A 14,941-nucleotide genomic window follows, 5' to 3' on the forward strand; every position below is an offset into this window, starting at 1 on the left:
CTTCGTCTTCGTCCTCGGCATCATATATCAATCCATCATGCACCCGCGGCCCGGCGACGGTGACGACGGCCGCGGCGGCGGCGGCGATCTGCCCCCGCTGGGACGCAAGCAGCCGTGCAACTAATAACCAAAGGAAGAAGGGTTTATTTATATTCGCTGGCCAACCAACCGGAGGGACACATGGATGATGGATGGACGCGGGCCGTGCCAAACTGCCAACCAAACCGGCGCTCACGAACAGCTAATTAAAAGGGAGGGGGCGCATGTAGTTGCGGGGGCAACAGTCAAGCAAGCAGGTAGCTCATTCCCGCGAGGAGACGGATCTCTGCAGTTGGTCCCTCTGCAGTTGGGTTACTGATGTATGTGGGTTCCGGACCTTCTGCAGTTGGGTTACTATGTATGTGGATTCCGGACCTACACGTCAGTGACTCAACCACAGATGCACCAATTGCAGAGGATCTCGTCCCCACGACAACACATGTGTGCATGTACGTGCAACCCATATAACAACCAACGCTACGCGCATTAAAGAGATTCCTCTCCCTCCCAAAACGCAGAGTATCGTAAGTTTGTAATTGTAACACAAGTCGAGAAGCTACCCATGTATGATGATGCCGCCACCACGGATATATGATTATGAAACAGCTTAAGAAACTTCTATAACAAATCCAAATAGCCAGAGCCTACAAGTCAAAACTTACCTAACAACCTAGCTTATCAAAAATTGTTAGTTGGTTTTTTTTCTAACTATTGTGGCTGATAATAAGTTCGAGGGACCCAACCAAACCTGTGCAACCTACTCAAAACGAGGAAAAAATCCTTTACCTTTTTAAACCTTCCTCCAAAGTGCAAAATATCACATGATAAGTCAAATAGACAAATAGCCTGTTCATGTGCTTATGTTTATATGTAATAAGCTCATCTGGGGATATATATTCCGTCATCTTCTTCAATCTCCAGAATGCCGCTATAATTAATTGAGTTCGTGTGAACTGGCTAACCTCTCATATATGTTGTCTTATAATAGCCTACCAAACTTGACAGGTGTAAGTCAAGATAACAATTGGATCCTTGTAGCACGAGCTCTGTTATGGAGTGTCATCGATGATTGAAACTTATTGTAGCAAGGTGTAACACTCGTTGTCACGGCGAGACAAAAGCCAATGGATTTTCCAACCGTGCACGTCGTCGCTGGTCGGTTGTCGCTCGCCGGCTGGGCACGCATGTGACACGCTCGTTTGTGCGCGTAGCGTTGCTCTCATTAGGTAGCCCCCGCCTCCAAACATAGATGCCCCCAAAACAAACCCTTCTTCGGGCCTTCACTCTTATATATAGACCCCACACCTCCCCTCCACCACCCTCTTCTTCCTCCTCCATTATCTCCCTCTTCTTAGCTCTTTCTACCGTCTCTCTCTAGAAAAAGAAAAGGAAGGAAGGAAGCAGGCAGGCCGGTCGGCCATGGGGTTCCCGTCGGTGTGCTACTGCGTGATCCTCCCTCAGCCGCTCATCCTGGTGCTGCAGCTGCTGGACCTGCTCCGGCACGCCGTCCTGCTCTGCCTCTCCTCGCTCGGGCTCGCGGCGCCGCCGGCCGCCGACGACCACCCGGCCTACGCGGCCCCGCCGCCGGCGGACCTCTGGGCGCTGCCGCCGCCTCCGTCGTCCCTGCAGTCGGCGGCGGCCGCGGCGCCGCCCCCGCCCACGCCGGCCGCCATCAAGGCCCGCCTCCCCGCCGTCCGCTACGCCGACCTCCTCCGGGCCCGCCGCGCCCCGGCCCCGGCCGCGTCGTGCGCCGTGTGCCTGGGCGCGCTCGAGGCGCGCCACCGCGTCCGCGAGCTCGGCAACTGCGCCCACGCCTTCCACAAGGCCTGCATCGACAAGTGGGTCGACAAGGGCCAGGCCACCTGCCCGCTCTGCCGCGCCCTCCTCCTCCCCGGCGCGCCCGACGCCGGCGCCGGCGAGCTCGCCGACGCCTTCTCCTCCTCGTCGTCCTTCTCCTTCTGAGAGCGCACGTCCGTCCAACCAAGAACCGAAGCCCACCCAGCCCGGTTGAGAGCCAGGTCAGTAACTTAACGAGCTCGGTGTCCATAGCTACCTACCTACCTACCTACCTAGCTGATGCCCCCTGTCGTACGTCCATCCATGGATCCAAGCATAGCTAGCCTTCTTGGGAGAAATGAAATGGGGGAAGAGGAGGAGGAGGAGAGAGAAAGAAGAGAGAGAGGTGTCAGTGAGTGTGCGGTGGTGGAGTATTATTGGTAGGTGAGGCACTAATTATGAGGAGGACAGGGATGGCTACCTGCATTGGATCTGGTGAATGCATAGATCCATCCATCCATCCATCCACTCCACTTCACCCTTCTCTTCTGCTGCTCCAATTCACTCTCTCTTTTTTTGTTAATTTTTTTCTTTTTTTTTTCTTTTTGAGGGCTCTCCTTGTTATTGTTAACTTAATTTGTGAGGGGAACCCAGAGAGATGTACATTGTACATAGCTGCATCCACTTGACAATATTGGAAGAAATAATCTGTCTCTCACATGATCACTCTCTTGTCATTTGTGAACATGTTTTATGTTCATGTGTGTCTAGCTACGTGCCTAAGTTGTGTGATGTCAATAGCAATATAATTTGGCTGCTTGCATATGTAGTACAAGTATAATGCATGGGTGGATGGAATCTCCAATTGGGGTTCCCAAGAGATGTGTTCCTCTCATGTTTGGCGATTAGGGGGCTATCATCAGGTACTGTCTGAAAGCACTGTGTAGGGGGACAATCAGGATGAGCCACCCTTGCTTAACGCAACGTGCAAGCGCCTAGGTAGTCACCACACTAGCTCCCTGGATACGTAGGCATGATGTTACTATAGTACACCTATACATCAGCAAAGCTGGTAATAAGCTGCCTTGTGACTAATAAACAAGGAACTTGTACAAAGGAGATGTAATGAGCTGGCTAGTAGGCGTTGAAACTTCAATTGCCGCAGTTTAGGATGTTGCTTTGCTCACTCGAAGCTCTTCCGAAAACAATTAACAACACTATTATTTGGAATTCAGGATGTTGCTTTGCTTAGTGTGCGATGACGCGATGCTTCAGGTTGGTGCTTCGAATGAATATGTTCCTTTTTCTCTCCCTGGAACTGAAAAGAACTTTAAAATCAATGATGTGGCTTAAAAGGAACGGTTTCGGTCATAGGCAGGCAACGCCCAATTTTTAATGTTTGGCCTTTCTTCCGAAACATTTTTTTAAAAAAAATAAACCTTTGGGGAAATATCCTTTGAAAGCAGTCCCCTAAAAATCATCTTTGGCGCTGTGGTGATCTTGCACGGAGAGGTAATTTTGAGAAATTGTTTCTCTCTGGCTGCCAGTTTCTACCCTAAAAGAAAAAGATAGAAATGGTTAAAATGTAAAAGTTTCACTTGAGGCAATCACCCCCCGTGTTGGCCGTGTACCAGAAAAAGGTTGTCCACCGCCATCAATTTCTTGGGCCCCGTCCGGCCGGCCCGGCCCGGCCACGGACGCGGGCAATTAAACACATCTGCAGTCCGGCAGCCGTGTGCCGCTGCCGCTGCTGCTGTCTCGTCAGAACTAGGGTTTCGCTTCAGTTTTTCAACTGGATCGGAGGCCAAGTTCCTCCCTCCCCCCCTCTCTCTCTCGATCCACAGTGCCACGTAGTACGAGTACTGAAAGCACTTGGCCCCCCGTCGATACTTTGAGCGCTGCGCGGACGGCGGCGTCACGCATCTGCCGGACGATCGATCGAGACGGTGACGATCTGCTCATCATCTGCACCCTGTTCTTGCGTTCCGTGGCCAATTAGTGGAGGTGGAGTGCCTTGTTCGCTTGCCTGTGTGGTTACTGTCAGTCTGTCATGGTTGTAATCTCAAAGCGAAGAGAGATGAACATTCAGACGAAAGCGATTGCAGAGGTTCGGCACTCAGGCACACGACGCACGGTGATGTTTTCTGTTTTTTTTGCAAAGAACTGGATCTTACAATTTGAAATTCATGTGTCCACTTTGTTTGAAAAATGATGGTGATAAAGTTGCAGTCAAAGGAAGGGATCCTTGGCCTCGCAAAAGAGAGGAGGAACGGAGGTAACAACTGTGTCAGATGCGGACTAGTATGCAGTAAAGACCTGCCTGCTGCACAGAGAGCTTGTTGGCTCCCTTTTAGCATGCGTGCGTGTTCTCGCTTCTTGGTGGCCCGGGGGTCTATAAGCGGGAAACGGATCAAAGTGACAGGCCCATGTAGACTTCTGGCCTTCTCTTTTCAGGCAGCAATTCAATACTTCATCAGTGGCAGTGCAATGTTCAGTTCAGCACCGGATGAGGAGCACTGCAGTGACTTAACGAGGGGTACTTGATACTGGGTGCTAAACTTTATCAGTGTCATATTGGATGTTCGGATGCTAATTAGCAGAACTAAACATGAGCTAATTATAAAACTAATTACAGAACCCTATGCTAATTCACGAGACGAATCTATTAAGCTGATTCATCTCGCGAATTAGACTCCATCTGTGCAATTAGTTTTGTAATTAGCTTATGTTTAATACTCCTAATTAGCATCAAAACATCCGATGTGACAGGTGCTAAATTTTAGTGGGGTGTATCCAAACATCCCCTGAAGCCAGCGAACCCAGCTACAGTTTTTTTTTCTTAAAACTTCAAAACCAGAATACCAGATTAGCTATTTGAGATTTTGACGATGTTTTGGACCAATACATGTTACCACGGAACAAGGCGTTTCTCCAAGGAATTCCGTTTTTGGCAGGTTTTGAGAACGAGCAGTACAAGAGAACGCACGGAGCAAGGCAAAGGTATAAAAAATAATTGTACGGAGGGAAAAAAAAAGAGAGCAAAGGGTGTACATATGGGCCTCAGGATTTTGGATTGCGGTTAGTCGTCCTCCTCCTTGGGCCTGATGTCAGCCACCTGCCGGTTCCCATCACAAACCTACTTACAAAAATTTGCTAAGGGTATGTTTGGATGTAGATATATTGAGCTGTTGGAATTGAATTGGGTGCTAATACCAAATTAGTCTAGTATTGGTATTAGGTTGCAATACCAAATCTATTGTTTGGATGCAGATGAAATTGTCGGTTGGAATTTCACGGGTTGCAAATCCAATTCACGTTTGGATGTGTATGTCCTAGAATTGAGAATTGATCGCCTTGCTCAAAAAAAGAATTGATTGCTCCTCTTCGGATCTAAAAAAATAGCCACATCTTCTCTCCATGACGCTCTCCCATAGTTGCTCTATCCTCGATGCGGGCACGAAATCCCCCCCCTCTGCCTAGACCGGCCTGGACGCGGAGGTCTACCCCCGCCGCGTGCGGCCGCCGTTGCTCGCTCGGGCTGGAGCGTCGCTCAGGCCTCGTAGGAGAAGGCCGCACCGCCCGCATCTGGGGCGGAGCTCGCCCGCACCAACCTTGCCTCATTGGAGAAGATGACAGGGATCTTGCTGGAGAAGAAGAGGGGGCGGTGCAGCTCATCGACAGAGGGAGCTAAGGAAAGGGTGGCGTTTCTTGAGCGGAGGAAGGAAGGGAGGGGCGGAGTAGCTTGCTGGCCAAGGGAGGCGGGAGGGGCCGCGTGTAGAAGAAGGATGGGGAGGGGCGGAGCGGCTCACTAGCGGGGGGAGCTAGGGGAGGAGGGCACAGATCGTGCCGACGCTAGCGGAGGTGCGACAGTCGAGAGAGAGATATGTGGGGATGGGAGAGAATGATTCCATCCAATACAGAGGGGGTTGGCTCGGTATCGTGGGTGAGCTGAATACCTAGTTGGTATTGAGGCTCATTTCCAATTCTGAATTCTAGAGCATCCAAACAGTCAGCATTCGAAGCTACCACTACCAATTCCAAATTCTGAGGCTCAATATCTACATCCAAACGCTACCTGAACGCCTTTGTGGCTTGGCTTGCACACACAAAATCATCTCTTCCTTTCTCATTTCAACCTTTTTTATTACAACAGGACAAGCCACGACACAAAGACCGGCGGTACTCGTGATTAAGTTGTTAGAGCTTTACCTTTTACCTACTCTAAGAAAAGCTCTACTTACTTTTACTTTTTATTAAAAAAACATTTTTCGCATCGCCCAGTCCGCTTCTTATCTCCTTCAACCCCTAGATGTCGCCGCACCGCTGTCTCGAATCCGCTGCATTCTTTGCTGAACCGTTTGTCATCATCCCGCTCCTTTGCTAAATTTTCGCCATCGCCGCCATGTTTTTCGCCACTAGCTCGGAGTAGCTCTAACCGGCATCATAGATTCCATCTTTCTCCCTTCTTCACAAAAGATCTAGGAACTCAACTTCTCCCATCGATGGAAGGATCTCCAGGTCCATTTGCTGATGATGTCAACCTCCTCGACCTCCATGATGGCACAAGCAACCATAGGTACGCAGGATTTCAACCTTTTTTGTTTCTAATTTCTGAATGCTTAAAATTTAAATTTTAAGTACACTTTGTTGTAGACAAATCGATGACATACGAGGGATTACAAGTTTTTTTTGGTAATATATAGTCTAAGCCATGCCACAATACCATACACATGCACGATTAGATGTTGAACCTCTACTTGTGTTGTTCGAAATATGACTACAAAATATTACACCGCACAACTATATGAAAATAAAATGAGGAAGGACTTTTGTTAATCTTAGGTATATCCTTCTAGTTGCTATTAACTTATAAATACTTCTTCCATTCCTGAAAAGTGCAATTCTAGCTTTTTTTTTTTATACAGGTTAGTGGTGGTGTGAAAAGATTCCCATACCATCATTTGTTGGCCACATGCAGTTAGTTTTGTCATGCAAATCAAATCGAAGCACTCAATTAGGAGGGCGGTTAAATCCAATTCCTAAAATTGTACTCTTGTGATTTTTTTTAAACGGTCAGTATTGCAATTTTTTATGGAATGGAAAAAGTAAGTACTAAATTTTAAGTTACCTTTGTACGAAGATTGAACACTTAATAAACACTTTTTAATAGTTTCCTCGTAACAAGCAAATAAAGAAACTGCTTGGACGAAAGTGTAAAAGACGCAAATAATTAAATGCTCCAAAGCAATCATATGCCATTTTCTTGTTAACCCCACATCTGTATCATGTCAAGCTAACGTTACCAACTCCTATTCCAGATAAGCCGTTGTCCTGCAAATAACACAGAAGCCACCAAGTATAAATGCAAAATCTTTCCCTGCACAAAAAAGTGTAAACGCTAAATTTGAATTGATGTGCAAATCCTTGCAAAATTCAGCCAAAATAATTCAAACTTGGGGGCAGAATCACAAGCGCTCGTGAAACAAAGCACGCCGCAATCTCCCCTTCTCTTCCACCCTCGCATCCGGCTCCTCGCCAAATCGCCGACCACCTAGCGCCCCCGCACGCCGCCGCGCAGATCTGGTGGAGTAGGTCCCGTGGGCTCCCAGCGCGCGGTTCTAGAAGCTTCTGCGGTGGCGGCGACGGAGGAGGAGTCGGGGGAGCGAGAGAGGTCAGAGCCAGAGGTGGCCGCGGGCCCGAGGTCCGTGCGCTGGGGTTAGGGTTCGGGCAAACCCTAGCCGCCGCGCCATGGCGTCGTACAGGCCGTACCCGCCGCCGCCGCAGCACCCGCCGCCCCCGCCACCGCAGGGCGGCTTCCCGCCGCAGATGAACCCGTTCGCGCCGCCGCCGCCGCAGCAGGCGCCGTACGGCCGGATGCCGGCGCCGCCTTACCACGCGGGGCCCCCCCCGCCGCCGCCGCCACCCGGCCCGCCACCGCCGCACCAGCCGCAGTTCAATTTCGGCCCCGGCCCCCCGCAGCAGCCACTGCCCCCGCAGCAGATGTACTACCAGCCCCCGCCGCCGCCCTACGGTGGGAACAGCAACCCGCCACCTCCTCCCCCTTCGGTGCCACCCCCGCCTCCGTCCCCTCCCCCTGTGGCTCCGCCCCCGCCCCCTCCGCCTCCGGCCCAGCCGCCGCCTGCCCAGGCCCCGCCGCCCCGAAAGGAGCAGCAGCCTAAGGCAGCGCTGCCGAGGGCAGAGACCGAGGAGGAGCGTCGTGCGCGTAAGAAGCGCGAGTTCGAGAAGCAGCGGGTGGAGGACCGGAAGCAGCAGCAGATGATGCGCGAGTCGCAGGCCACCGTTCTACAGAAGACGCAGCAGACGCGCCCTGCGCATCAGCAGCCATCGCAGAGCCGTCACCACCACCCACCGGGTGGCTCTCGGGCAGTGGCAACTGGGTCTCGCCCAGCATCAGCGCCCAATGCTGAGAGGTTTGAGAATCGGCTCAAAAAACCAACAACGTTCCTGTGCAAGCACAAGTAAGTCGAGCCAAGTTTTGGTGTTTGCTAGTGCTAATCCGGGGACAGTTTTGCTCATTTAGGTTTTAAGTGTGTGCGCCCGCCAAAATTTCAATTCCCAGCATGTGGTTGGGTAACATCTTGATTGGCCATGCATGCTAGGGGTGTAGAACATGGCCACGTGTGCAATCCTTAATTAGTGGGAGTGACACAGGCTGCGTGTTAGAAGTTTGTGCGTCATCGTTGAATTGTACGGCTGTTGGGATTAAAGGCTCATTCTTGTCTGAATTTGTTTCATAGCTTCTTTGGATTTTGTGCTTCTCTATGTGTTTGAAGAGATAAGCAATTCAGCTTACTTCTGGAGAACTATTGAGAATATAGTGCTCAAAAGGTTGATGAGTTGTTCTACTGAGCAATTTCTTTGTTATGACTTGTAGCAGGGCAGGCACATCAAGACTTAGTAATTGTATGAAAAGTGTTACTCTGATAAAATAGCAGTTTTCTGTTCCCTGTGTATCTAAAAGTTTCTGAATATGTACAGGTTTTATAGAGCCTTAAACAGATCCCAATTTGTCAAATATTTAAGTCTCGGTGATCTATGTCTGTTTCGTAATAATTGTGCACTTGAATGATCCTCTATTACCTTTTCTTATTGGTTAACACAGGTTTAGGAATGAGCTTCCAGATCCAAGTGCTCAGCTGAAATGGCTGCCCCTGAATAGGGATAAGGACCGGTAAGCATTATTAGTTGTCTACTCTCCTTTTTTCAGGGCTGTTCTGTTCTGTTGCTACTTTTATACTAGTAACTGGCATATCTGGAACGGTACAAGCCATATTCCAATATTGCTTGTCTACGGATAAGGAAAGCCGTTTTTGCTTGTAGATCATAAAGAAGATATAAGCCTACCATTGTTTTTGTTTTCCGCTGGCTGCCAATGTATCCCTTATTTTGCTGTTTCAAATTTTTTTGGTCATTTCATACATTATGGAATGGGTAAGAACACACATTCATCCCTGTTGCATTGATGCCTAATCTAATTATTTGTGCGGGTGATGGCTATACTGATTTGAAGAATTAATATAGGCAGGTGGGTTTTATACTGGGCTAATATGGGTAAGCCATATGCCTGTTGGAGGGTTGGTGCTACTGTTAGCACGCTCATTTCACCTGACCAAAAAATTGAAATCAATTGTTTCATTATTTCTGCTACTCATACATAGAGATGGTACCATGAGCTTATTGCTTCACAGGAGATGGTAAACTTACGTATAAAGTCATAAATATGACATAATTGGATGTCCTTTGCCACTGCCACCATGGCATGTCTTTTGCGCTATGCTGCTTTATTATTGTAGAGTTTTTCCCATAGCTATCTGCTTCCTTGCTACCTGTAGTTTGCTGTAAGCTTAGTATACCTTGGATCTTTATGCTGCTCTCAATTATGCTTAACTCTGGCATTTTAAAAGCTTTTCAAATTATCTTGGAGGCCACTATGCTCACTCTGTTTGGCTGTGTACTGCCTTTTCAGATATACCAAATACAGGATAACTTCATTGGAGAAAAATTACATGCCTAAAATGATTGTCCCTGAGGATCTTGGGATACCTCTCGACCTACTTGACATGAGTGTATACAAGTAAGGATTATACTAGAGTAACTTAGACCAGTTTTCACGAGTCTGATCAGTCTCTGAGGATTTATTGTAGTATCCCTAATTCATACTGATCATGTCCCAGCCCCCCTGCTGTTCAGCAGCCTTTGGCTCCTGAAGATGAAGAGCTATTGCGAGATGATGAGGTCCTCACCCCTATTAAACAAGAAGGTATAAGGAAAAAGGAGAGGCCCACTGACAAAGGTGTTTCTTGGCTGGTCAAGACACAATATATATCTCCACTGAGTACTGATGCAGCTAAAACGGTAAAGCATATTGAGTTTTGTTTGTTCTTAGTTGCAGTTAACGATATATATTAAAGAAATTGCTTGGTTATGTATGCAGTCCCTTACTGAGAAGCAAGCAAAGGAAATACGAGAATCAAGGATGGGTCGCAATGCTTTCCTGGACAACCTTAATGATAGGTTTGGTTCTCTTTCTATTCGTGCTCCTCTTTGGTTTGTAAAGATTATCTTGTGCTGCAACATGCATACCTTGTGTTCTGTGTAGTCATTCACACTATGTTCCCGTTCATGTGTATATCAGAGAGAAACAGATCAAAGCCATCGAAGAATCCTTCAGAACAGCCAAATCACGACCTGTTCACCAGACTAAACGTGGGATGCAAGTTGAGTGGGTTATGCCTCTGCTACCTGATTTTGATAGGTATTTACTTCTCAGATGTTGATTTATATGTACATTATTCATTTTTTATACCAGATGTGGTGCCGGTAGTTTACTGAGCTATGCCTTCTTACCTCTTTATTTGTGTATCTATGAAAAGAAAAGGCCCTTGCTATATGACCGGAAAGTTCATTTTCTTTAACAGTAATTTGTGAAATTTCCCCTATTGCTTCATTACCCTTTTGAGGTATAACTGCACAAAAGTTTACCTTAAGAGCCATATAGAAAGGTTGGATATTATGTTACTCTTATCTTGACCTCTGTTCACCTAAACAGGTACGATGATCCGTTTGTTATGGCGAATTTTGATGGAGATCCGACTGCTGATTCTGAGCAGTACAACAAGCTTGAGAGAACTGCACGAGATGAATGTGAATCCCGGGTTAGTTCCTTTTGCTCAATTTTCTTCTGCCCTAGGATTTCTTATTCAATTGCAATCCCCTCTTGGATATAGGTATATCTAGAGTTTAGTGGAGGTACTGTAGTATAGTTCAAATTTATGGCATGCCCATATCAAAGTGAATTCTAGAGTCTAGACCAATGTTACCGGGGCCTGCCATGTCTTTTGCTGTGTCGACTCGTATTGCTGTGTCTCATATCAGACACCTCGGAGCGTATCAAAGGCAAAAGCTGAAGGTTTGAAGCTATATGGGAGGGCCAGGGCTGGGAAAGAAGAGTGGAGATAGAGAAGGGAAGGCAAAGGATGCCAGTGCAGGAGACAGAGAACTGCAGCCATGGCAGGGCCGTGCGCAGGGGCAGCCAGATCCACTGAGAGGGCTGTTGGTAAAACTGAGAGCATTGGACAGGCGAGGACATGGGCTATCATTTTACGTTGCTAGCCCTTGTTGTTGGTGATGGCTGGCAGCGAGCAATTTAGAGTGGCCGTATGAGGGTTTAGGGTAAGTCATGGTTAGAGGTGGCCTAGTGGGCCGGAAACGGCACCCCTAATTTATTCTCTTTTATTTTTTCCTTTTAGATGCATCATGCATGCTTGGGTCGATCAATGGCATATTTATCAGTAGGACTCAGGAGTGTGATATTACAGCAAATTCTATAAAACAATTTCTGATTCTATTTTCTGTTTGAATTTATTTAAAACAAAACATATATTAGACAAACCTCTGAATGCTCTTTTCTAGAGTTTGTGGAATTGGACACCCGCACCCGAGTTGGACTTCAATGCATGCACATATTTTTGGACATGGCTCCCAAATGACTACACCTAGATGACGGCCTTGCTTATATTTGAAACGTTTTTATGTTTTCATGGCAGGCTGTGATGAAAAGTTTTAGTGTCAATGGTTCAGACCCTACAAAACAAGAGAAGTTTTTGGCATACATGGCCCCAGCACCCCATGAGGTATGAATTTGTTCGGGTATATTTCTATTCAAAACGTTATGCACTACGTGATTCTGATGGTGACTATTGTTGTTTCATCAGCTTGCCAGAGACTTGGATGATGAAGATGATATACAGTATTCTTGGCTAAGAGAATATCACTGGGACGTATGTGTTGTTTTCCTACTTATTCTTTGATTGTGTCTATTAGCTGGTGGCATAATACTTATCCGTTCCACATATGTACATACGTTTCTTGTTTCTGATTCAGGTAAGAGGAGATGATAAAGATGATCCTACAACATACCTCGTCACGTTTGATGAGGAGGAGGGTGCAAGATATTTGGTAACTTGTTATGTTCATTCTCAATTAATTTTGTATCTGAGAATTATTCTTGGCACATGAGTGTAAACTGATGCCATTTTATTGGTCCTTTCTGCAGCCTCTTCCTACTAAGCTAGTTTTGCAGAAGAAGAAAGCTAAGGAGGGGAGATCTGGGGATGAAATTGAGCATTTTCCTGTACCTTCCCGAATTACTGTGAGCAGAACAGCTCATGGTGGTACCATGGAGCATGGAGAATCTTCTGGCATGCATGTAACGGTTCAGTCTTTCTTGTAGTTCATCATGAAATCTCTCTTTTGAGCTAAAAAAATTATTAAATCAGTTCTCTGTTTCTCTAAGTATCTTATGTAAGCATTTTTCTCACTGAACCTTATGTCTAATCGCTTGACTTCTTGCTATTAATTCACATTATTGCTGTCACAATCACTACCTTCATGTGATCACTAGAGCATTATTCGATTTCTGTTCTCCTTTTTATGCCATGTTTTACATGAGAGCACACTACTAAGAAAAACACGTGATGAGCGCACCCCCTATTGAATACCATTCTCTTCCTCTTGCTGTCTCATAGACCATTCATTGTTAATCCTAGTGATCGATGAACAAAAGGATGCAATCTTAATGTAACATACATTGAATGATATGGGACACTTTATGCAAATGTACATTTGCCTCTTCAAAGTCCTACAACAAATAAAATAGAATGTATTGTCACTCCTAAAACATGAAATGAAAAGGAATAAAAAGCAGTTGTTTTATGCATTACATGTACCTTTTAATTCAAGGTTTTCTTCGTTTATAGGAGAATTCGAAGCGCCGAAGATCTCCTGTTGATGATGATCTTGATGAGCATCCAAAGCATTCTCGGGGAGAAGATATGGAGCAATATAGTGGAGATGAATATTCTGAGTGATTATCTGATAAATCGTAATTATCTTGCACCAACAAATTTGATCAGCACATATGAAGCTCTAAAGATCTCATGCATATACTGTGGGGCCTTCATAAGTGGTTTATGGTGCATGGTCATGCAATGAGATGGTGCCTGACAGAGTGAGGGCATTCGGGCATTGATGGTTTTTGAAGGGCAGAGTATATGAAAGAAAGCTGAGTGTAACCGGACTTCGAGACTTTGATCTTTGTAGCGATGGTAGAAAGTGAGACATCATTGTAAAGAAGTCGAATCTTTAACTCTTGAAGTGGTTCTCAACTCTTTGTTTTGATAATATAGACTTCCCATTTTGCACATTTCTTTTTTCCTCTTTCCTTCCCCAATTGATTGTGTAAGTACAAAACTTATTTATCTTAGACTGGACAGATCATATTGTGCTTGCTGCCTTTTCTGGCAGTCCTGATGATCTGCATATTGAAGTTCATACATTTCTGCACTATGAACATCTAATGAAAATTGGAGAAGCATGATGAGAAGAATAAACAGCTGGTCCACATGTTCCAAGATTGAGAAATTCATGGTCGTCTGGTATAGTCTGTGGGATTATATTCGTTTTATTAGTAATATGCCTTCTTGCCCAAAAGATAATGGAGAAGATAGAAGAGTAACTATCAAACAGATCTTTGTGGCCCGTGTGTTGCAATTTTATCCCAGAACATAATGGTGAGTTGTGATGACTAACTGTTGATAGTGTTTTAGTGGCTGTGGTAACAGCTGATATGCAGGAGATGGCTATTTATTTCCATTGCTGCGTTTGCCTCAGCTTCAGCGCTTAAAATTGAAAAGATTACTGGTCATTATCTTAGCATGCAGGACCAGTTTCTTTGCCGGCAGCCAGGTATCCCTTGTCCTTCATCTAGTATTAATGTATTATTGAATGTATTTTGAAGTTTTTATGATGACATTCAACATTGACATATTTTTTCATTTGCTGTTAGGTTTGGCGAATTTTATGGATGCTAATGTATTGGATTCCCATCAAATTACAGCAATTGTGTTATGTATGACATCCTGTTCTCCGATGCCCTGGTTCCTTTCCAGCAATCATTTGGGGGCTTCAGTTCTCCATGTGTTGTTTACATCATAATTTGATCCTAGCTGTTGCAAGGAAAATCGCAGCTGTAGGGTGAACGGACTGTAAGTCACATGTTCCTTTGACATTGTTACCAGTTGTTCACTATGGGATTCTTGCAACCTCTGTATTATGCAGTCTTTTGAGATACACGTTGCATCACAATGGGATTCAATTTCGTATGGTCCATGGAAGTATATTTATAGGTTCCTAGAATGCTGTCCGCGTCATTCTAGACTCTCGGAAGTTTTGGAGTATCTGATACTTTCGGGAATGTTCATGTTTATGTGCCTGATTGGAGAATTTACTTATTACCACTTACCAGCTCCTTAAGTAACTTTTGCAGTTAAATTTGTGCTGATAGTTATTGGCATGGCTAAAGTTGCAGACCACATAATTTCATTTTCCATACTTTTTAGTCCCAGCTGGTCATATTTTCGAAATTCAGTTGTGTAATTGGACACACTGCTAGTTCCATTTGGATTTAGTATCTGAAATACAGGATTATTTAAATGCTACTTATGAAATATAGGATTATTTAAATGCTACTTTGTCTCGCTAGTGCTTATTGGCCTTTCTGTATGTTTGCTGGAAGTCGTCACATGTTGTTTTTGGCTACATGCTC

General features: G+C 45.8%; 2 protein-coding genes across 2 annotated transcripts; both read left to right on the plus strand.

Annotated features, from left to right (window-relative positions):
* Positions 1-1,308: 1,308 nt before the first annotated feature.
* Positions 1,309-2,541, plus strand: LOC117859737 (uncharacterized). Its single transcript, XM_034742921.2, has one exon. The coding sequence runs from the start codon at positions 1,459-1,461 to the stop codon at positions 1,999-2,001; it is 543 nt and encodes a 180-aa protein (XP_034598812.1). The 5' UTR covers positions 1,309-1,458; the 3' UTR covers positions 2,002-2,541.
* Positions 2,542-7,187: 4,646 nt separating this feature from the next.
* On the plus strand, positions 7,188-13,727 carry LOC117860618 (protein PAF1 homolog). Its single transcript, XM_034743964.2, has 12 exons — positions 7,188-8,294; positions 8,939-9,007; positions 9,803-9,910; positions 10,011-10,191; positions 10,271-10,350; positions 10,472-10,591; positions 10,886-10,991; positions 11,883-11,969; positions 12,051-12,116; positions 12,220-12,294; positions 12,392-12,544; positions 13,095-13,727. The coding sequence occupies exons 1-12, from the start codon at positions 7,564-7,566 to the stop codon at positions 13,203-13,205; spliced, it is 1,887 nt and encodes a 628-aa protein (XP_034599855.1). The 5' UTR covers positions 7,188-7,563; the 3' UTR covers positions 13,206-13,727.
* Positions 13,728-14,941: the final 1,214 nt, after the last annotated feature.

This window comes from Setaria viridis, chromosome 6, assembly GCF_005286985.2.
Source record: "Setaria viridis chromosome 6, Setaria_viridis_v4.0, whole genome shotgun sequence".
NCBI classification, from domain to species: Eukaryota; Viridiplantae; Streptophyta; class Magnoliopsida; order Poales; family Poaceae; genus Setaria; species Setaria viridis.

Coding starts and splice junctions, on each gene's coding strand:
- LOC117860618 (XM_034743964.2), top strand. CDS start 7,564: ATGGCGTCGTACAGGCCGTACCCGCCGCCGCCGCAGCACCCGCCGCCC. Junction 10,351..10,471: donor CTGGACAACCTTAATGATAG/GTTTGGTTCTCT, acceptor TGTGTATATCAG/AGAGAAACAGATCAAAGCCA. Junction 10,592..10,885: donor CTGCTACCTGATTTTGATAG/GTATTTACTTCT, acceptor TCACCTAAACAG/GTACGATGATCCGTTTGTTA.
- LOC117859737 (XM_034742921.2), top strand. CDS start 1,459: ATGGGGTTCCCGTCGGTGTGCTACTGCGTGATCCTCCCTCAGCCGCTC.